Source organism: Heterodontus francisci, chromosome 14 (assembly GCF_036365525.1).
Source record: "Heterodontus francisci isolate sHetFra1 chromosome 14, sHetFra1.hap1, whole genome shotgun sequence".
In the NCBI taxonomy this organism is placed as follows: Eukaryota; Metazoa; Chordata; class Chondrichthyes; order Heterodontiformes; family Heterodontidae; genus Heterodontus; species Heterodontus francisci.
In genome coordinates, this window is record NC_090384.1 from 105,877,402 (window position 1) to 105,901,755 (window position 24,354).

The 24,354-nt window shown below is 45.7% G+C and overlaps 1 protein-coding gene across 4 annotated transcripts in view; it reads right to left on the minus strand.

Annotated features, from left to right (window-relative positions):
- Window positions 1-24,354, minus strand: part of usp47 (ubiquitin specific peptidase 47) — a 186,232-nt gene that overhangs the window by 107,037 nt on the left and 54,841 nt on the right. The window contains exon 2 of one of the 4 annotated variants that reach the window (XM_068046695.1): window positions 6,476-6,644. The exons of the other annotated variants lie outside the window; for them this stretch is intronic. Coding sequence (XP_067902796.1) covers window positions 6,476-6,502 — 27 coding nt within the window. The 5' untranslated portion in view covers window positions 6,503-6,644. The remainder of the gene's footprint in view (window positions 1-6,475; window positions 6,645-24,354) is intronic. 4 annotated transcript variants of the gene reach the window in all.

Here is a 24,354-nt window from a genome sequence, read left to right on the forward strand (position 1 = left end):
AGCTTCATGAACGTGTAAAAGGGGAGAATTTACATAGGTGCTGTTCATATATCCTGCAGTCACAGCACAGTGAGCTCTATATTGCCTAAAGAAAAAACCTTATTAACACTATCATGGATTAAAATGGATTCTTAAAAGCCAGTTTGTCATCCACTCATCTCCCGAATGTAGAATACAAAACCAAACCATACGAAACCTTGAGACTTATCACCACTTTTAATATTGATTTAAGATAAAAACATCAGTGCAAAAGATAAGGCTGAAGCATTTGTAACAATCTTCAGCCAGAAGTGCCAAGTTGATGATCCATCTAGGCCTCATGTCCCCAGCATCACAGATGCCAGACTTCAACCAATTCGATTCACTCCGCGTGATATCAAGAAACAACTGAAGGCACTGGGTACTGCAAAAGCTATGGGCCCCGACAATATTCCGGCAATAGTACTGAAGACCTGAGCTCCAGAACTTGCCGCGCCCCTAGCCAAGCTGTTCCAGTACAGCTACAACACTGGCATCTACCCTACAATGTGGAAAATTTCTCAGGTATGTCCTGTACACAAAAAGCAGGACAAGTTCAACCCGGCCAATTACCGCACTACCAGCCTACTCTCAATCATCAGTAAAGTGATGGAAGGTGTCATCAACAGTGCCATCCAAGCGGCACTTGCTGAGTAATAACCAGCGAATGGCTGTCACTTATTTTGTTTAGCTGGAATTTCTATGTCCACATTTACGTTGGAAACTGCCCCTGCAGAACTTTGTCAAGCTGTGATTAAACCACCGCCCCCAACCTTTCACAGTGGAGGCACTGCAGCGCCATCACTGGCGGGAAGGTGTAATTACAGTGTGACAAGTTTACATAGGCTGTTTCCTTTATAAATGTGACACAGGAATTGATAATAGGAATACTAAAAGAACAGGATGTTTCACTTTTAATTGGCGATTGAGTTGTATCTGCATGGCCTGATCTAACATTTCCCCCTCCACACAAAAAACCCACTTCACCTGAACACTACGCCAGTCTCGACTCATCGGGCGGCAGTGGCTCGCACTGCAGCCTCACAGCTCCAGCGACCCGGGTTCGGTTCTGGGTACTGCCTGTGCGGAGTTTGCAAGTTCTCCCTGTAGCCGCGTGGGTTTCCTCCGGGTGCTCCGGTTTCCTCCCACATGCCAAAGACTCACGGGTTGATAGGTAAATTTGGCCATTGTAAAAAAAAAAAAATTTCCCCTAGTGTAGGTAGGTGGTAGGAGAATTGAGGGAAGGTGGGGATGTGAGAGGGGAAAAATAGGATTAATGTAGGATTAGTATAAATGGGTGGTTGATGGTTGGCACAGACTCGGTGGGCCGAAGGGCCTGTTTCGGTGATGTATCTCTCTATGACTCATCAAAATGGAAGAAATTGATTAAGGATGTGTAAAAGCCTTTATTGCTACATAAATGATTTGAAAGTGAGAACAGAAATAGAATTAACTTTACTAGCAATGGAAAATGAAGGAGTGCTGCAAACAAGGAACTAGCAAACTAAATACAGAAATATGAACAGTTTAGGGAGGAGAAATGGAAACAGAAATTGCTGAAAACACTGAGCAGTTCAGGCAGCATCTGTAGTGAGAGAAGACAGAATTATCATTTCAGATCAATGACCCTCCTCTTCTCTCCAGAGGAGCTGTCAGAGATGCCAAGCTTTCCCAGCATTGTCTGTTTGCATTTCAGATTTCCAACATGCATAGTATTTTGCTTTTTGCAAAAATTGGGAAGGAGGTCAGGCCCACAAGTGGTAAATGTTTACTATAGGTTAACACAAGTTATGGAGACTGGGTTGAAGGAAATAAGCAGAGTGGAATATGAAAAATATATAACAGGAAACACACAGGCGAGGAATCAGAGCTACTACTGCATAGCTCCTTGAAGTGCTAAGTGCAGTCTCCAGTGAAGAAGCCCTGTTATCTCAGCAGAAGTGATAGTGCGGTTCCCAATCATGCAGTACCCCGTTTACACTTACTGATTGAAACAACAATTTTATCCAGCAGTGTTCTGCACTTGCAAATTCCTCTCCCAACAATTGAAATTTAAATGCTTCAGAAGGACCAGCCCTCTAAATATTTTAAACTGAAGGGGCAGGTTCAAAAACTATTCAGGTGGTTCAAGGAACCTCACTCCCCCCACACTCCTCTGCCTACTCAAGTGGCCTGTCTTGAACCTAATCTGACATCATATGGCATTACGCAGTGTAAGACTGACTGCTCCAGCAAGTTCCACACTGCCCTGAGGTCAAATCATGCACTTGACTCCATTTATACTGTTGTAAGGTAAGCTTACACTTATCGTGTACAGGCAAAGGGATAGAACACTAGCCCCTGGGTATGACAGTGAGCTTGTATGAAGCAGTGGTTCCGCAGCACTGTAGAAAATCCTCATCAGCAGTCAACGATGAGGACACCCCGACATTGGCAAGAGCATAGAGAGTAAACTGACGAGGGACTGGAACCTGAGCTACAAGGAGATACCCAGAAAACTGCAGGCATGGGATTAGAAAGGCATATTTCTTCCAATGGACCACGCAAAATATGCTAACATAAGCTCTCTTTACTTTGGTGGTTCATCCAGGCTTTAATTAAGTCTACTGTTGTTTGCCTGAACTGACATGCAGCATCAAGCTATATCTTCTGAAGCAATCTGCCTCACAATATCAAGTGAGCTGCACCTCTTAACTATCAGTACACAACTAACTGAAAAATACTTCATTGTCTGTAAAGCACTTTGGGATGTCCTGAGGTCATAAAAGAGGCAACACAAATGCATCTTTTTGTTTTTCGTTCATTGACTTTTCCAATTTTTGCAGACAGTGTAGGTCTCAAAAAGATCATAATCTGCGAGGAATCTCACACCAGCTTCCTTCAGTGCATGATTCAGATTGATGCATGTAGAAATATCCCCAAAAATTCATTTTAATAAGGAGCTTCGCAAAACAATGCTTGCTGGGTATATGGATCAGAAGTGAGAATCACACAGCAGCTACTTGGGAAATTCTCAGTCGTCTTTTGACCCAATCTCTTACATTGCCTGCCAAAAGAAAATCACTAACGGTACCTACACTGTACAGCAGGGGTTGCCAACATCTCGATTGCGGGCTACTGATAGCTCACGTCAGCCTTTGAGTAGCTTGCATAAAGCTCCTGATTGCTCACTTCATCCTGCCAGCATTAATCCAAGCATCTGCATCCTGACATCACCACGTAGTGACGTCACAATGGGAAAAGCAAGAGGCAGGGGGGGTCCCAGCGGCCAATGCTAAGGGTGCAGCAAACCCAGCAGCGAATGTCAGGGGAGTGAGTGGTGAGCCCAGCGGCCAACTCCGAGGGAACAGCGAAAGGCGGGGGTGGGGGGGAGGTGAAAAGAAGCAACTATAAGTGAAGGGATTCCAACTGCAGTTTCACCCATCATGCTTTGAAACCACCCAGGATCACAGGTATCTCCGAGAAATACAACGTTCCTCGGACTGCTACTCTCGCCGCATCCTGAGATCCACACTCAGTGCTATGCACCGCCATATGCACACACTGGACCTCTCTCTCCAGCAGCACCGTCTCACCTGATCTCAAATCTGTTCTACTCCGCAGTTTCATCTCATCTTACGTCTCATCCGACGCATTAACAAAAAACTTTTTTTCTTCCTTTCAGGTGTTAAGGAACGCAAGCTCCAGCAGCTGATGGGGACTAATGCCCCTCCAGATCCTCCTTCCGCTTCACTTCCCTCTGACCCCACCCCTTCTGATCTGACCCCTTGCCGTGTATTCACTATACCCTCTGACCTCTCCCTCTCTGATGCTGAGCGTTCTGTACTCAGCAAAGGTCTCAGTTTTATCCCCTTACGCCCCCACCTCAATGAATTTCGCGCTCGACATGATGTTGAGCTCTTCTTCCGTCGCCTCCGCCTCCGGGCTCACTTCTTCGACCAGGAGTCCTCCCCCCGACCAGCAGACCCATTCACCTGCCTCCAGCATTCTCCCTCTACCTGGACCCCTCACCCTGGCCTCTTACCCGCTCTTGATCTCTTCATTGAAAACTGTCGGCGAGACATTGGTCGTCTCAATTTCTCTGCCCCCCTCACTCACTCTAACCTGTCCCCCTCTGAACTTGAGGCACTCCGTTCTCTCAGGTCTAACCCCGACATGGTCATCAAACCTGCAGACAAGGGTGGTGCTGTTGTTGTATGGCGTACCGACCTCTACCTTGCAGAAGCTCAACGCCAACTCACAGACACCTCTTCCTACCTCCCTCTGGACCATGACCCCACCACAGAACATCAAGCCACCGTCCAAAGGACTGTCACTGACCTCATCTCCTCTGGAGATCTTCCCTCTACAGCTTCCAACCTCATAGTCCCGCAACCCCGGACAGCCCGCTTCTACCTCCTTCCCAAAATCCACAAACGGGACTGTCCCGGCAGACCCATTGTGTCAGCGTGCTCCTGCCCCACTGAACTTATTCCTTCCTATCTAGACTCTATCCTTTCTCCGCTGGTCCAGTCTCTTCCCACCTACATCCGTGACTCTTCTGACGCCCTACGTCATTTTGACAATTTCCAGTTTCCTGGTCCCAACCGCCTCCTCTTCACTATGGACGTCCAATCGCTCTACACCTCCATCCCCCACCAGGATGGTTTGAGAGCTCTCCGCTTCTTCCTGGAACAGAGGCCCAACCAGTCCCCATCCACCAACACCCTCCTCCGCCTGGCTGAACTTGTTCTCACATTGAACAACTTCTCCTTCAACTCCATGCATTTCTTTCAAGTAAAAGGTGTCGCTATGGGTACCCGCATGGGTCCTAGTTATGCCTGTCTTTTTGTGGGATATGTCGAGCATTCTTTGTTCCAGTCCTACTCAGGCCCCCTCCCCCAACTCTTTTTCCGGTACATTGATGACTGTATCGGTGCCGTTTCCTGCTCCCGCCCCGAACTAGAAAACTTTATCAACTTTGCTTCCAATTTCCACCCTTCTCTCACCTTTACATGGTCCATCTCTGACACTTCCCTTCCCTTCCTCGACTTCTCTGTCTCCATCTCTGGGGATAGGTTGTCTACCAATATCCATTATAAGCCCACTGACTCCCACAGCTACCTCGACTACACTTCTTCACACCCTACCTCCTGTAAGGACTCCATTCCATTCTCCCAGTTTCTCCGTCTCCGACACATCTGCTCTGATGATGCTACCTTCCATGACGGTGCTTCTGATATGACCTCCTTTTTCCTCAACCGAGGATTTCCCCCCACTGTGGTTGACAGGGCCCTCAACCGTGTCCGACCCATTCCCCGCACCTCTACCCTCACCCCTTCCCCTCCCTCCCAGAACCGTGACAGGGTTCCCCTTGTCCTCACTTTTCATCCCACCAGCCTCCATATCCAAAGGATCATCCTCCGCCATTTTCGCCACCTCCAGCGTGATGCCACTACCAGTCGCATCTTCCCCTCCCTTCCCCTGTCAGCATTCCGAAGGGATCGTTCCCTCCGCGACACCCTGGTCCACTCCTCCATTACCCCCACCACCTCGTCCCCGTCCCAGGGCACCTTCCCTTGCAATCGCAGGAGGTGTAATACCTGCCCATTTACCTCCTCTCTCCTCACTATCCAAGGCCCCAAACACTCCTTTCAGGTGAAGCAGCGATTTACTTGTACTTCTTTCAACGTAGTATACTGTATTCGCTGCTCACAGTGTGGTCTCCTCTACATTGGGGAGACCAAGCGCAGACTGGGTGACCGCTTTGCGGAACATCTCCGCTCAGTCCGCAAGCAGGACCCTGAGCTTCCGGTTGCTTGCCATTTCAACACTCCCCCCTGCTCTCATGCTCACATCTCTGTCCTGGGATTGCTGCGGTGTTCCAGTGAACATCAACGCAAGCTCGAGGAACAGAATCTCATCTACCGATTAGGCACACTACAGCCTGCCGGACTGAACATTGAGTTCAATAATTTCAGAGCATGACAGCCCCCCACTTTACTTTCATTTTTAGTTATTTTTTCTTCCTTTTTTTTGCATTCCTTTTTACATTTTTTACAATCTTTTTTTGCATTTATTTCATTTCATCTTAGTTTGTTCAATTTGCTTACCCACTGTTTTTTTCAGGTTGTTTTTCTTCAGGTTTGCACTTGATGTTCAATATTCAGTATATTCACACCTAATCTGTACTAATGCTTTGTCTTTCAACACACCATTAACATATTGTTTGCCTTTGCTCCGTGACCTTTTGGTCAGCTATGTGGCCTGGTCCAATCTGCACCTTCTCCTTTGTTATCTCTTGCCCAACCCCCACCTCACTTGTTTATAATCTGTGACTTTTCTAATATTGGTCAGTTCCAAAGAAGGGTCACTGACCCGAAACGTTAACTCTGCTTCTCTTTCCACAGATGCTGCCAGACCTGCTGAGTGAATCCAGCATTTCTTGTTTTTGTATAAGTGAAGGGGGTTTGCTTGCCTTTTGTGCCAAATTGAGCAGCGCCATCTTTATTACTGGCAGCTTCCTGAGATGTCACAATGCGTTCTTCTCCTTTATCAGAAGTAGCTCTCACTTGGGAAAAGGTTGACGACCCTGGTGTACAGATTAGGGCGACTGGACAATATAGCTTCCCATTTGTAACGGACATCTAGTAAACAGGATAAATCAGGTCAGAACAGATCAGACTGCTATAAGCAGCTTGCATTGTGCATAGTTATCAAAGGGAGCTGGCTAATCATCAGTGCATTTGATCAGAGGATAATTCATATATCCACAACTCAATGGGCAAAATGTTATTTTAAGCTGGTCTCAAATTTTTGTCCTCCAGGTCCAAGATGCAAGTTGAATAATCAGCTTACATTTAAATTGTGCATATCTCTTGTCTTAAAGATCTGAGCAATATTTCCTGTTTCTCAAATGAGAACAAATTACTCTGTCATTCTTCCCTCATGTAATGATAGTTTTGAAGGTAGGGTGGCAAAGCTACATTGTGCTCTAAATGGGTCTGATCAATGAGTTGAACAGCATTAAAATAACCTACTTCAACTTACAACCAAATGACTTTGAAACACTTGGTTAGCTTGCTGTTAGCAGCCTCAAAGCTGCTTAGAAACTTTCAGTGAGCAATTAATCATATCTAAATCTTTTTCAGTTTTGCCCACGGATATTCATTAATGTGTCTGTTTTAATCATTCTATGTGGATTACTTTACATGTATCTTTCTTATCCACAGCTGTTACATAAGTTTCTAAATTCACTTGAAAAAGTCCTTCAAAACACTCCTGCAGGGGATGCAGAGACCAAGTGGGCCCACATCAGAGAGACCATCTATGACTCAGCAATGACCACCTTTGGCAAACATGAGAAGCAGAATGCAGACTGGTTTCAATCTCACTTTGAAGAGCTGGAACCTGTCATAGCCACTAAGCCCACTGCACTGCTGAACTACAAGAAAGCCCCAGCAAGTTAACATCCGTAGCACTTAAAGTAGCCAGAAGCGCTGCACAAAGAACAGCCAGGCGCTGTGCAAATGACTACTGGCAACACCTATGCAGTCGTATTCAGCTGGCCTCCAACACCGGGAACATCAGAGGAATGTATGATGGCATTGAGAGCGCTTTTGGGCCAACCAACAAGTACGCTCCGCCCCCCCCCCCCCCCCCCCTTCAAGTCTAAATCAGGGGACATGATCACTGACCAATGCAAGCAAATGGACTGCTGGGTGGAGCACTACCTAGAACTGTACTTCAGGGAAAATGTTGTCACTGATACCGCCCTCAATGCAGCCCAGTCTCTGCCAGTCATGGATGAGCTGGACGAACAGCCAACAAAATTGGAACTCAGTGATGCCACTGATTTTCTAGCTAGTGGAAAAGCCCCTGGAAAGGACATCATTATCCCTGAAACAATCAAGAGTGCCAAGCTAGCTACACTCTCAGCATTCCATGAACTGCTTTGCCTGTGCTGGGATGAGGGAGCAGTACCACAGGATATACGCGATGCCAATATCAAACCAGCGGTGACTGCAACAACTACCCTGGATTCTCCCTGCTCAGCATAGTGGGGAACGTCTTTGCTCGAGTCGCTTTAAATAGGCTCCAGAAGCTGGCTGAGTGTGTCTACCCTGAGGCACAGTGCAGCTTTCGAGCAGAGAGATCCACCATTGACATGCTGTTCTCCCTTCGCCAACTATAGGAGAAATGCCGCGAACAGATGCCCCTCTACGTTGCTTTCATAGATCTCACCAAAGCCTTTGACCTATTCAGCAAACGTGATCTCTTCAGACTACTAGCAAAGATCAGATGTCCACCAAAGCTACTATCACCACCTCATTCCATGACAATATGAAAGGCACAATTCAGCACAGCGGTGCCTCATCAAACTCCTTTCCTACCCTGAGTGGCGTGAAACAGGGTTGTGTTCTCGCACCTACACTGTTTGGGATCTTCTTCTCACTGCTGCTTTCACATGCGTTCAAGTCTTAAGAAGGAATTTTCCTGCACACAAGATCAGATGGCAGGTTGTTCAATCTTGCCCGGCTAGAGCGAAGGCCAAAGTACGGAAAGTCCTCATCAGGGAACTCCTCTTTGCTGACGATGCTGCAGAGACTCATCGACAGGATTACAGCTGCCTGCAACGAATTTGGCCTCAAGAAAACGATCATGGGACAGGACGTCAGAAATGCTCCAACATCAATGTCGGCGACCACGCTCTGGAAATGGTGCAAGAGTTCACCTATGTCGGCTCAACTATCACCAGTAACCTGCCTCTCAGAGTCAGATAGAGATACAGCACCGAAACAGGCCCTTCGGCCCACCGAGTCCGTACCAACCATCAACCACCCATTTATACTAATCCTACATTAATCCCATTTTTCCCTCTCACATCCCCACCTTCCCTCAATTCTCCTACCACCTACCTACACTAGGGGCAATTTTTTACAATGGCCAATTTACCTATCAACCCACAAGTCTTTGGCATGCGGGAGGAAATCGGAGCACCCGGAGGAAACCCACGCGGTCACAGGGAGAACTTGCAAACTCCGCACAGGCAGTACCGAGAACCAAACCCGGGTCGCTGGAGTTGTGAGGCTGCGGTGCTAACCACTGCGCCGCCCCTCTCGATGCAGAAATCAACAAGCGCATGGGAAAGGTGTCCGCTGCTATATCCAGACTGGCCAAGAGGGTGTGGGAAAATGGCGCACTGACACGGAACATAAAAGTCCGAGTGTATCAAGCCTGTGTCCTCAGTACCTTGCTCTACGGCAGCGAGGCCTGGACAACGTATGTCAGCCAAGAGCGACGTCTCAACTCATTCCATCTTCGCTACCTCCAGAGAATCCTTGGCTTCAGGTGGCAGGACTGTATCTCCAACGCAGAAGTCCTCGAGGCGGCCAACATGCCCAGCATATACACCCTACTGAGTCAGCGGCGCTTGAGATGGCTTAGCCATGTGAGTCGCATGGAAGATGGCAGGATCCCCAAGGACACATTGTACAGCGAGCTGGTCACTGGTATCAGACCCACTGGCCATCCATGTCTCCGCTTTAAAGACATCTGCAAACGCGACATGAAGTCCTGTGACAATGACCACTACTCGTGGGAGTCAGCTGCCAGTGATCGCCAGAGTTGACACACAGCCATAAAGGCGGGCTAAAGAGTGACGAGTCGAAGAGACTTAGCAGCTGACAGGAAAAAAGACAGAAGTGCAAGGAGACAGCCAACTGTGCAACAGCCCCAACAACCAACTTTATCTGCAGCGCCTGTGGAAGAGAGTCACTCTACAAGTGGTCTTTATAGCCACTCCAGGCGCTGCTCCACAAACCACTGACCACCTCTTGGCACTAACCCACTGTCTCTCGAGAGAAGGAGGCCAAAGAAGGATCCACAATAATCTCCCATTCTTTGACCCAACCACTTAATTCGTCCTGGTCTTTTGAATATTATTAATCACCCATTTGTTGATTAATTAGCAACGAGGCTCAATACCATCAGCAGTTTCTACAATATTAGAAGACACTTACATTTCTGGAGTACTTACTACAACTGTACATCAGGGGACCCAGAGCATACTTTTGGTAAACAGCAGTCGCCATTGCCAATTTGCACCAACTGCTTTCGAGTACCAAGGTGATCAATCTTAACCTTTAATTCTAGCATGCTGCTTCTTCTGCATTTAAAGCTTTTTGGAACATATTCAAATACATTCTGGAACTTCAGAATTACATCCACTGGATAATTCTTATGTTGGAGTAAAATATCTCAGCAAGATTTGTAAGACTATTCTAAAATCAGAAATCTATGAAATACGTTAGTGGACCATAATTCCCCAATTCAGGTCTCTTTTTGCATATCAGAATTAGATTTGTCATCCACCAGTTCTCAGGTGAAGTCACTGTATTTTTTTTTATAAAACAGTTCAATTTCTCTTCGCCTCAGCAGACTTCATATATACAGTTCCAAAACCAAATGAGTAAACACTTCCACTTCATACAAAATTATGTATTGTTGCCAGGTTACTTTCTTACTGAAGCCACACATTGCTAAACCCAGTGACAATACACAAACTCCAGGCTGAAATCTTGGCATCTCTCAATCTCTATATTGAGGAGTTGGATGAAGAGACAGAGAGTAATGTACCTAAGTTTGATGATACAAAGCTAGGTGGAAAGGTAAGCTGCGGGGAGGACAGAGAGGCTACAAAGAAATATAGACAAGTTAAGTGAGTGGGCAACAAGATGGCAAATGGAGCATAATGTAGGGAAGTGTGAAGTTGTTCACTTCGGTCATAAAAACAGAAAAGCAGAATTTTTTTTTTAAAGGTGTGAAAATGGTAAGTGTTGATGTTCAGAGACACTTGAGTGTACTCGTACAAGGAATGCAAAAAGTTGACATACAGGTGCAGCAGGCTATTAAGGCGGAAAATGGCATGGCCTTTATTGCAAGGGGATTGGAGTACAGGAATAAAGTCGTCTTACTTTGGTGAGACCGCACCTGGAATACAGTGTGCAGTTTTGGTCTCCAACTATATTCTCTAGAAGTTGAAAGAATGAGAGGCAATCTAATTGAGACATACAAGATTCTGAAAGAGATTGATAGGGTAGAAGCTGAGAGATTGTTTCCGCTGGTCAGGGAGTCCAGAACATAAGGGCACAGTCTCAGGATAAGGGGCTAATCATTCAGGACTGAGATGAGGAGAAATTACTGCACTCAAAGGGTTGTGAATCTTTGGAATTCTCTACCCCAGAGGGTTGTGGATGCTCCATCGTTGAATACATTTAAGGCTGGGATAGATAGATTTCTGGTCTCGCAGGGAATCGAGGGATATGGGAAGCTGCAGGAAAGTGGAACTGAAGCCCAAGATCAGCCATGATTGTATTGAATGGTGGAGCAGGCTCGATGGGCCATATGGTCTACTTCTGCTCCTATTTCTTGTGTACCTAGCATCAACTACAATGCAGAATCAGTCCAACAAAATGATAGCAGCTCTCACTTGCTTGAAAATGAGTCTTTGCTGCCCAGCTGTATCTAGCAGATGTTTTTCCTAAACTGCTAAATTTTCCAGATTCCAGCACCCTGCCTTCCATTACTCTTGACTCCTAACAGAAATCAACAACAGCCAGAGTGACCCAATTTTAACCATGGCTTCACCAAGACGACGAGAGACACCTTCATGACAATGACATGGGTGCTGCTCTTTTGCTTTTAAGTAGCTTGTACTGCAGAAACGTTAATCAGGACGTCACTTAGGCTTCAACCAGAGGTCGGCCTGGAGGATGAAGGACACAATATTCACAATTATCACATTTGCTAGAATCTTCAGTATTTCCATTCTCAACACCATGACACAGGTACAAAGTAGTCCAGTCATGCAGTTCTCAAGTAGTTCAAATAACCAATCAAATCACTAAAACTACAGACTACTTTAATCAGCTTTCTAAAAATAACTGCATTACATTAAAAGTATTTCAGCTTTGCTGACAGCTTTAATTCTCACATCGGAAATTTGGCAGTATTATCAGATTAGGTATATTTTTAACAACAGATAATGGTTATGTATTGAAGCAGGCACTACGTAACTCCAACACCTGCTCACTTGTTTGTTGGGCAGAGTTCTCACCTCCATCAACATATTGTATACGAACAAAAAGCTTTTTTTTATTCATTCATGGGATGTGGGCGTCGCTGGCCAGGCCAGCATTCATTGCCCATCCTTAATTGCCCTCGAGAAGGTGATGGTGAGCTGCCTTCTTGAACCGCTGCAGTCCATGTGAGGTAGGTACACCCACAGTGCTGTTAGGAAGGGAGTTCCAGGATTTTGACACAGCGACAGTGAAGGAACGGCGAGCTAGTTGCAAGTCAGGATGGTGTGTGACTTGGAGGGGAGCTTGCAGGTGGTGGTGTTCCCATGCTTTTGCTGCCCTTGTCCTTCTAGTTGGTAGAGGTCGCGGGTTTGGAAGGTGCTGTCTAAGGATCTTTGATGCGTAGCTGCAGTGCATCTTGTAGATGGTACATACTGCTGCCAGTGTGTGTCAGTGGTGGAGGAGTGAATGTTTGTGCATTGGGTGCCAATCAAGCGGGCTGCTTTGTCCTGGATGGTGTCGAGCTTCTTGAGTGTTGTTGGAGCTGCACCCATCCAGGCTAGTGGAGAGTATGCCATTACACTCCTGACTTGTGCCTTGTAGATGGTGGACGGGCTTTGGGGAGTCAGGAGGTGAGTTACTTGCCTCAGGATTCCCAGCCTCTGACCTGCCCATGTAGCCACGGTATTTATATGGCTACTCCAGCTCAGTTTCTGGTCAATGGTAGCCCCTAGGATGTTGATAGCAGGGGATTCAGCGATGGTAATGCCATTGAATGTCAAGAGGAGATGGTTAGATTCTCTCTTGTTGGAGATGGTCATTGCCTGGCACTTGTGTGGCGTGAATATTACTTGCCACTTATCAGACCAAGCCTGGATGTTGTCCAAGTCTTGCTGCATTTCTACACGGACTGCTTCAGTATCTGAGGAGTTGCGAATGGTGCTGAACATTGTGCAATCATCAGCGAACATCCCCACTTCTGACCTTATGATTGAAGGAAGGTCATTGATGAAGCAGCTGAAGATGGTTGGGCCTAGGACACTACCCTGAGGAACTCCTGCAGTGAGGTCCTGGAACTCAGATGATTGACCTCCAACAACCACAACCATCTTCCTTTGCACCAACCAGCGGAGAGTTTTCTCACCAATTCTCACTGACCTCAGTTTTGCTAGGGCTCCTTGATGCCATACTCGGTCAAATGCTGCCTTGATGTCAAGGGCAGTCACTCTCACCTCACCTCTTGAGTTCAGCTCTTTTGTCCATGTTTGAACCAAGGCTGTAATGAGGTCAGGAGCTGAGTGGCCCTGGCAGAACCCAAACTGAGCGTCACTGACCAGGTTCTTGCTAAGCAAGTGCCGCTTGATGGCACTGTTGATGACACCTTCCATAACACTACTACATGATTGAGAGTAGGCTGACGGGATGGTAATTGGCTGGGTTGGACGTGTCCTGCTTTGTGTGTGCAGGACATACCTGGGCCATTTTCCACATTGCCAGTGTTGTAGCTGTACTGGAACAGCTTGGCTAGGGGCGCAGCAAGTTCTGGAGCACAGTTCTTCAGTACTATTGCTGGAATATTGTCAGGGCCCATAGCCTTTGCAGTATCCATTGCCTTCAGTCGTTACTTGATATCAGGCGGAGTGAATCGAATTGGATTAAGTCGGGCATCTGTGATGCTGGGGACTTCAGGAGGAGGCCGAGATGGATCATCAACACGGCACTTCTGGCCTAAGATTGTTGCAAATGCTTCAGCCTTATTTTTCGCACTGATGTGCTGGGCTCCCTCATCATTGAGGATGGGGATTTTTGTGGAGCCATCTCCTCCGGTTAGTTGTTTAATTGTCCGCCACCATTCACGGCTGGATGTGGCAAGACTGCAGAGCTTAGATCTGATCCGTTGGTTATGGGATCGCTTAGCTCTGGCTATCGCATGCTGCCTCCGCAGTTTGTCACGCAGATAGTCCATTGTTGTAGCTTCACCAGGTTGACACCTCATTTTGAGGTATGCCTGGTGCTGGTCCTGGCATGCCCTCCTGCACTCATCATTGAACCAGGATTGGTCTCCTGGCTTGATGGTAATGGTAGAGTGGGGGATATGCCAGGCCATGAGGTTCCAGATTGTGGTTGAGTACAATTCTGCTGCTGCTGATGGGCCACAGCGCCTCATGGATGCCCAGTTTTGCATTGCTAGATCTGTTCGAAATCTATCCCATTTAGCACAGTGGTAGTGCCACACAACACGATGGAGTGTATCCTCAATGTGAAGGCGGGACTGGGTTTGCCATTGTTGTTTCCGGTGCCTAAGTCGATGCCGGGTGGTCTGTCCGGTTTCATTCTTTTTTATTGACTTCGTAGCAGTTAGATACAACTGAGTGGCTTGCTAGGCCATTTCAGAGGGCATTTAAGAGTCAACCATATTGCTGTGGGTCTGGAGTCACATGTAGGCCAGACCAGGTAAGGACAGCAGATTTCTTTCCCTAATGGACATTCTCCTTTTATGAAATGCACCTCTGGCTGCAGAACTACAATACAACTGCCACTACAAACTAAATCCAATAAATAAAAATCTCAGTAAAACTTTTAGTTTAGCTAAAAGGCTGCAGAGAAAGCAGCATCTATTGCAGTGGATATTCATGGATCTTCTAGTTGCGAGTCCCCTGGCAATCACTGAGCACATTTACAACAACCTGAATTTATAACGCGCCTTTAACGTACTAAAAACTTCTCAAGGCACTGCACAGGAGTAGAATCAGACAAAATTTGACACTGAGCTATATCAAAAATATATTAGGGCAATGACCAAAACCGTGGTCAAAGAGGTAGGTTTTAACTAAATTTTAATTGCAAAATTGAGTACATCAAATTTAGAATTTTGTGCACAGTTCTGATCTCCATATTACAAAAATGATTGCAGGCCTGGAGAAGGTAGAGAAATAATTTACAAGTATGATACGAGAACTGAGAGGTCATACCCATCAGGAAAGGCTCAACAGGCTGGGGCTCTCTTCTCTAGACATAAAGCGGAGGGGTGATGTAATTGAGATCTTTACGATTACAAAGGGGTTTGACAGGGTAGGAAGTCAGATGTTTCCACTTGTGGAGGAATTCAAAATTAGGGATCATAAATATATGACTAATAAATACAATAGGGAATTCAGGAGAAACTTCTTTACATAGAGAATCGGCAGAATGTGGAACTGACTTCCACAGGAGTAGCTGAAGTGAATGGCATTGATGCACTTAAGGGCAAGCTAATAAAGTTAGATAAAATAGAGCGGGAGGCGGCTGATGTGGAGCATAAACACAGACATGAGCCAGATGTGTCAAATGGCCTGTTTCTGTGCTGTGGGTTCTATGCAAGATCAGCACTTGCACAATTTCAGACCACATGAACAAGCTGAACTGTGTCCCAGGATTGCATTCATGACGAAACTCCTCAATAGAGGTAGATTTTGAAATTTAAGATTTTATCTACGAATGCAATACCAAAATAACAGCGACAGCCATACGTGAGCCAAAGGTGTGGTTTTTCCCGATTTGTGCTGTGACCAAGGCCACCAGTGCTGTGCAAATACGTTTTGCCAAAAACTCTTGATTGGCAAAACTGAAAGGTGACCAGATTTCAGCCTCCAAAATCACATTTTGGTTAAAAGAGAACAAAAACTACAAAACACAACTTTCCCAACACAACAGAGGGAAATTATTAAGTTTTACATATATGGAAATGAGGTCTGATTTTTAAAAAAAGCAAACGCTAACATTGACAGTCGACATTCAAATCAAGGAACGGTTCCCAGTGACCTCTGGTACTATTGATCCCATTCAGCTCCTCACAAAATTAAAACGGAATCTGTTAAACAGCACCAAGATACACTGCTTCAAAAGATGTGCGCTATCCAGACACAACCAGCCCAACTCAGCATGTCCAGAAAGGAACCAAATCACGTCTGCAACCTCAGCATTCTGACTCTTCACAGAAATAGAAGGTGCATCCTCAATTTCATATTTCTTCAGTTCAGCAATCACTTTCCAACACCAACTCACGTTAAACAATCTGTACAACTGACAGATCTGAAGTGACCTTGACTTTGCTGTTCAATTGCGATCCATGTGTTATTCTGTATTGCCCAGTGCCAGTAATTAGCAACATAGCAAAATGAAATAAGTATAATTCATGCACAGAGAATGTTTCTATTTGTGGGAGAATCCAAAACTAGGGGTCATAAATACTTGTTGCCCACCCCTAATTGCCCTCAAGAAGGCAGTGGTGAGCCGCATTCTTGAACCGCTACAATCCTTGTGGTGTAGTTACACCCACAGTGTTGTGAGGGAGTTCCAGGATTTTGACCCAGCAACAGTGATATATTTCCAAGTCAGAATGGTGTGTAGCTTGGAGGGGAACTTGCAGGTGGTGGTGTTCCCATGCATCTGTTGCCCTTTTTCTTCCAGGCGGTAGAAGTCGTGGGTTTGGAAGGTGCTTTCAAAGGAGCTTTGTTGAGTTACAGCAGTGCATCTTGTAGATGGTGTATACTGCTGCCACTGTGCATCGGTGGTGCAGGGAGTGAATGTTTAAGATGGTGGATGGGGTGATCAAGCGGGCTGCTTTGTCTTGGATGGTGTCAAGCTGCTTGCGTCTTGGACCTGAACTCATCCGGGCAAATGGAGTGTATTCCATCACACTCCTGACTTGTGCCTTGTAGATGTTGCACAGGCTTTGGAGAGTCAGGAGGTGAGTTACTTGCTGCAGAATTCCCAGCCTCTGACTTGCTCTTGTAGTCAGAGTACTTATATGGCTAATCAATGGTGATCCCCAGGATGTTGATGGTGGGGGATTCAATGATGGTAATGCTGTTGAACATTAAGGGGAGATGGTTAGATTCTCTCTTGTTGGAGATGGTCATTGCCTAGAACTTGTGGTGCGAACATTACTTGCCACTTATCAGCCCAAGCCTGAATGTTGTCCAGGTCTTGCTGTATGCGGGTACGAACTGCTTCACTACCTGAGGAGTTGCAAATGACACTGAACACTGAAATCATCAGTGAACATCCCCACTTCTGACCTTCTGATGGAGGGAAGGTCATTGATGAAGCAGCTGAAGATGGTTGGACCTTGGACGCTACTCTGAGGAACTCCTGCAGTGATGTTCTGGGACTGAAATGATTGGCCTCCAACAACCACAACTATCTTCCTTTGTGCTAGGTATGACTCCAACCAGTGGAGAGGTTTCCCCTGGTTCCATGACTTCAATTTTGTTAAGACTCCTTGATACCACACTGCATCAAATGCTACCTTGATGTCAAGGGCAATCACTTTCACATCACCTCTGGAATTCAGCTCTTTTAACCATGTTTGGATGTATAGAAGTCAGGAGCTGAGTGGCCCTGATGCAACCCAAATTGAGCATTGGTGAGCAGATTATTGATGAGTAAGTGCCACTTGATAGCAATGTCCATGACTTTCCATGACCTTCCATCACTTTGCCGATGATTGAAAGTAGACTGATGGCGCGGTATTTGGTCGGATTGAATTCGTGCCGCATTTTGCGGACAGGACATACTTGGGGAATTTTTTACACTGTCAAATGTCAGTGTTGTAACTGTACTGGGACAGCTTGGCTAGGGGTGTGGCTGGTTCTGGAGCACAAGTCTTCAGTGCTACAGCCAGGATGTTGTCAAGGCTCATGGCCTTTGCTGTATCCAGTGTCTCCAGCCGTTTCTTAATTTTTATTAGTTCGTGGGATGTGGGCGTTGCTGGCTAGGCCAGCATTTATTGCCCATCCCTAATTGCCCTTGAGGTGGTGGTGGTGGTGAGCTCCTTCTTGAACCGCTGCAGTCTTTGAGGATTAGGTACACCCACAGTGCTGTTCGAGTGGAGTGAATCAAATTGGCTAAAGACTGCCATCAGTGATACTGGGGAGCCAAGGAGGAAGCCAGGATAGATCTTCCACTTGGTACTTATGGCTGAAGATGGTTGCAAATGATACAGCTTATTCTTTTGTACTAACGTGCTGGGCTCCCCCATCAAACATGAGGATGTTTATGTCATCTCCTCCTCTGATTAGTTGTTTAACTGTCCACCACCATTCACGACTGGATGTGACAGCACTGCTGAACTTTGATCTGATCCGTTGATTGTGGGATCGCTTAGCTCTGCCTTTAGCATGCTACTTCCACTGTTTAGCATGCACATAGTCCTGTGTTGTAGCTTCACCAGGTTGGCACCTCATTTTTAGGTATGCCTGGTGCTGCTCCCGGCATGCTTTCCTACATTCATTGAACCATGGTTGGTCCCCTGGTTTGATGGTAATGGTAGAGTGAAGGATATGCTGACCAATGAGGTTGCAGATTGTGGTTGAATACAAATCTGCTGCTGCTGATGGCCTATGGCACTTCATAGATGCCCAGTATTGAGCTGCTAGATCTGTTCTGAATCTATTTATTTTGCAGTGGTCGTGCCGCACAACACAATAGAACATGTCTTCAATGTGAAGACCTGACTTTGTCTCCACAAGGACTGTGAAGTGGTCCCAACATAAGAAATAGAAGGAGTGGGCCTTTCGGCCCCTCAAGCCTGCCACGCCATTCAATAAGATCATGGTTGATCTGCCCCAGACCTCAACTCCTCTTTCGTGCCAGCTCCTCAAAGCCCTCAACTCCCCAAGATTTCAAAAATCTATCTACCTCCTCTTTAAATACTTGCAGTGATCTAGCCCCCACAACTCCCTGGTTTAGAGAATTCCAGACATTCACTACCCTCAGAGAAGAAATTCCTTGGCATCTCAATTTTAAAATGAGTGTCCCCATATTCTGTAACTATGTCCCCTAGTTTGAGATTCCCCCACTAGTGGAAACATCTTCTCAACATCTACCCTGTCAAGCCCCCTCTTGTACGTTTCAATCAGATCACCCCGCATTCTTCTAAACTCTAATGAATAAAGGCCTAACCTATTTAGCCGTTCTTGATAAGTCAACCCCTTCATCCCAGGAATCAGCCTAGTGAATCTCTTTTGAACTGCTTCCAATGCCAGTATATCCTTTCTTAAATATGGGGACCAAAACTGTACACAGTACTCCAGGTGCGGCCTCACCAACACCCTGTACAGTTGTAACAAGACTTCCCAATTTTTAAACTCCAACCCCATGGCAATAAAGGACAAAATTCCATTTGCCTTCTTAACTACTTGCTGCACCTGCATGCTAACTTTTTGTGTTTCATGCACAAGAACACCCAGATCCCTCCGTGCTGCACTTTTTTGAAGTCTCTCTCCATTTAAATAGTCTGCCTTTTGATTCTTCCTACCAAAGTGCATGACCTCACACTTTCCTACATTAAACTCCATCTGCCAAGTTTTTGCCCACTTACTCAACCTATCTATATCCGCTTGCAGATTCCTTATGTCCTCATCACAACATGCCTCCCACCTATTTTTGTATCAACAAATTTGGATATATTACACTCTGCCACCTCCTCCAAGTCATTAACATAGATAGTAAATAATTGAGGCCCTAGGACTGATCCTTGTGGCACTCCACTAGTTATGTCTTTCCAGCCTGAAAAAGACCCATTAATCCCATCTCTGTCTTCTGTGAGTTAACCAATCCTCAATCCATGTTAATACATCACCCCCAATACCGTGAGCTCCTATCTTATGCAATAAACTTTCATGTGGCGCCTTATCGAATGCCAATACAGTCAAGGGCAGATTCATCTACGATAGGTATATTGGTGAGGATGCAATCAAGTAGGTTTTTCCCTCGTTGGTTCTCTCACCATCTGCCGCAGGCCATCTAGCTGATATGTCCTTCAGGACTCGGCCAGCTTCGTCAGTAGTTATGCTACCAAGCTACTCTTGGTAATGGACACACCCAGAGTACATTCTGTGCCCTTGCTACCCTCAGCACTTCTTCCAAGTGGTGTTCAACATGGTTGATTCATCAGCTGAGGGCAGCAGGTGGTAATCAGCAGGAGGTTTCCATGTTTGACCTGATGCCATGAGATTTTATTGGGTCCGGAGTCATGTTGAGGACTTCCATGGCCACTTCCTCCTGGTTGGGATGGTGGGTCTGTTCTGCTGGTGGGACAGGACATACCTTGGGATGGTGATAGTGGAATCTGGAACCTTGACTGAAGGTATGATTCGGTGAGTGAGAGTATGTCAAGCTATTGCTTAACTAGACTGTGGGGCAGCTCTCCCAATTTTGGCACAAATCCACAGATGATAGCAAGGAGGACTTGGCAGGGTCGACCGGGCAGGGTGCGTCATTGTTGTTTCCAGTGCCTATGTCGATGTCAGGTGGTCCAGCTGCTTTTATTATTTAACTTTTCTGTAGCGGTTTGATACAACTAAGTGACTTGCTGGACCATTTCAGAGGGCAGTTAAGAGTCAACCACATTGCTGTGGGTCTGGAGTCACATGTAGACCAGACCAGGTAAGGACAGCAGACTTCCTTCCCTGAAGGATTTTACTGAATCAGATGGGTTTTTATGACAATCTGTTAGTTTCATGGTTGTCATTTCCAAGACTAGCTTTTTATTCCAGATTTATTAATTAATAAAACTTAAATTCCCCTAGCTGCTGTGGTGGATTTTGAACATGCGTCTTTGGAGCATTAGACCAGGCCTCTGGATTACTAGTCCAGTAACATTACCATTCCCATAGATCTCTGCACTCTTCCAATTCCTGCATCTTGAACATCCCCAATTTTAATTACTTCACCATTGGCAGCAGTGCCTTCAACTGCCTGGGCCCGAAGCTCTGGAATTCCCCAACAAACCTCTCTGCCTTTCTCCCTTTAAGATTTGCCTTAAAATCTACCACTTGATCAAGATTTTGGTTATATAATTCAGTGTCAAATTGTTTGATAATGTTGTGAAGCGCCTTGAGATGCTGTACTACGTTAAAGGCACTATATAAATGATAGTTGTTATATACAGAGATTTAATAGAGGTGTCCAAAATCATTAAGGGTTTTGCTAAAATAATTATGGAGAAACTCTTTTCACTGGCAGGAGGGTCAATAACCAAAGGACACTGATTTAAGATAACTGACCAAAGTACCAGAGGGCTAGATGAATATCTTTTTTTAACCTGAGTTATGATACTCTGCCTAAGAGGGCAGTGGAAACATTCAATTGCATCTTTCAAAAGGCAATTAGATAAATCCTTAGAACCAGAGAAAAATTACAGCACAGAAGGAGGCCATTCAGCCCGTCGTGTCTATGCTGGCCAAAAAAACTAGCCGCCCAATCTAATTCCACCTTCCAGCACCTGGTCCATTGCCTTACAGGTTGCAGCATTTCAGGTACCTTTTAAAAGAACTGAGGGTTTCTGCCTCCACCACCGTTCCTGGCAGTGAATTCCAGACGCCCACCACACTCTGGGTGAAAAAGTTTTTCCCCATGTCCCCTCTAATCCTTCTACCAATCACCTTAAATCTGTGCCTCCTTGTAATTGACCTCTCTGCTAGGGGAAACAGGTCCTTCCTGTCTACTCTATCTAGGCCCCTCATAATTTTGTACACCTCAATGAAGTCACCCCTCAGCCTCCTGTTCTAAGAAAAACAACCCTAGCCAATCCAATCTTTCCTCATAGCTGCAACATTCGAGCCCTCAACATTCTTGTAAATTTCCTCTACACTCCAGAGTAACTATGTCCTTCCTGTAATGTGGCGACCAGAACTGTACACAATACTCCAACAGTGGCTGAACCATCATTTTATACAGTTGCAGCATTACAACCCTGCGTTTGTATTCTAGACCCCAGCCAATAAAGGAAATTATTCCATATGCCTTCTTCACTACTTTAACTACTTGTCCTGTCACCTTTAGGAACCTGTGGACATGCACTCCAAGGTCTCTCAATCTCTTCTTCTATCCCTCTCAATATCCTTCCGTTTATTGCATATTCCCTCACTTTATTTGCCCTCTCCAAGTGCATTACCTCACACTTCTCCAGACTTAATTCCATTTGCCACTTTCCCACCCACTCAACCAAACCATTGATACCATTCTGGAGTCTACAGCCATCTCTTCACGATCAACTACACGACCAATTTTTGTGTCATCAGCAAATTTCCCAATCATGCCTCCCACATTTAAGTCCAAATCATTAATATATACCACAAAGAGCAAGGGAACCAACACTGAGCCCTGTGGAATGCCATTGGAAACAGCTTTCCATTCACAAAAACATCCATCGAATACTACCCTTTGCTTCCCGTCACTGAGCCAATTTTGGATCCAATCTGCCTTAAAAAGGAGAATTTTGCAGGGCTATGGAGAAAAAGCAAGGGGAGTGGGACTAATTGGATAGCTCTTTCAAAGTGCCAGCACAGGCACAATTGACCGAATGGGCTCCTTCTGTGCTGCATGATTCTATGACTTGTTTCTTTTTCACACTACCTAAATGGAACATCCACTGGATGATGAAGCATAGAGATCAACACAAGTAGAAACCGATTCCAACAAAATTAGTCAACTGACGTAAAAGGTCATCCTTCAGGCAAATATTTGTAACCTCAGTCGGCAATGCCAAGATGCTCCACAGTGCTTTAGCAATGTAGATACTAAAATACACAAACCATTACTTTTAGAAACCACATAAAGTGCATGTTTTAAGATTGTTTGCAGGTCCATTTGGACCAAATTCTTGATTATAAATTGTAAGATACAAGACTACGTACTCCTCAGGCCAACACGGTTTTCAGCGCATACGCAGTGATGTTTGGATGTTGAGTCAAGAGAGTTGAGGAGCAACTAAAAGCTTGAATAAAGAGCTGCGTTTTAAGGAAGGTCTTCAAGGAAGAGGGAGATAGAAAGACAGACCAATTTCCAAAATGTTGGGCCTAGGAGAAGGCAAAGCTGCCAATGTGGGGTGAACTCCAGGGTGGGGTGAAGAGAAATGGATGTTTAACAAGTCATCTGACAGCACAGATGCAGTGCAGAGAATGAGCTAGATGTCGTTAACGTACATGTGGAAGCTAATCCCATCTATGTAGACACGTAGATGAGGAAGAGGGGGCCAAGTGTGGATTCCTTCTGGAAGTGATGGTGTGGGATGTGAAGAGAAATCATTGATAGAGATGCTCTAGCTAGAGTTGGACAGACAACAGCAGAATCAAATTAGGCCGTCTGCCGAGCTGGACATCAGAAGAGAGGGAGTTGCATTGGGACTTTCATTCAGGCCATTTCAGTACTGCAGGAGGAATGTACTTAAAGTATTCAAACAAGTTGCAGGAAAGATGGGCATGGATCTGGGAGACTACAACCTAATAATATTGAGAAGTCATGCGTCACTAATTACTGAGTGATGCAAAGAAGTCTATTAAATATAAATATAACCTCAAGCTCTCTTCATGTGTGTGGACTATCAATTGATTTTAACTGTTGCATCATGCACCTTGGCTAAGTGTGATACTCAAAGTGCTAGCTCATGGTTCTGGTTCTGCCCAGCAACGGCCATAGCCCTGGTAGGAGGCCATCCTGAAGGGCACCACAACCAGAATATAGACCAAGTCCAACTATGCTGTTGAAAACTCAAATGAACTCCATTCAATGCCACTAACCCTAGATCAACTCCTGTTGAGTGTAAGCCACCCATCCCTCAGGAAATGTTCAACAGCATACAAGTTGGGGAGGCGGTGGCGTACTGGTATTGTCACTAGACTAGTAACCCAGAGACTCAGGTATTGCTTTGGGGACATGGGTTCGAATCCCACCACAGCAGAAGGTGGAATTTGAATTCAATTAATAAATATCTGGAATTAAAAAGCTAGTCTAATGATGGCCATGAAACCATTGTTGATTGTTGTAAAAACCCATCTGGTTCACTAATGTCCTTTAGGGAAGGAAATCTGCTGTTCTTACCTGGTCTGGCCTACATGTGACTCCAGACCCACAGCAGTGTGGTTGACTCTTACATGCCCTCGAAATGGCCTAGCAAGCCACTCAGTTCAAGGGCAATTAGGGATGGGCAATAAATGCTGGCCTGGCCTGCGACGCCCACATCCCATGAATGAATAAAAAAAAAGTAAAGATGACTGGAGGATATCTCATATATTTCTAACAACTGGGAAACCATTGGCACAAAACTGCTAGCTTTGGGCACCTGATGAACAGACTTGCAAAGGGAACTAGAAGCTCCATTTCTCCCACATGCCAAAGACTTGCGGGTTGACTGGTAAATTGGCCATTGTAAATTGCCCCTACTATAGGTAGGAGGTAGGAGAATTGAGAGAAGATGGGGATGAGAGAGGGAAATGGGATTAACGTAGGGGTA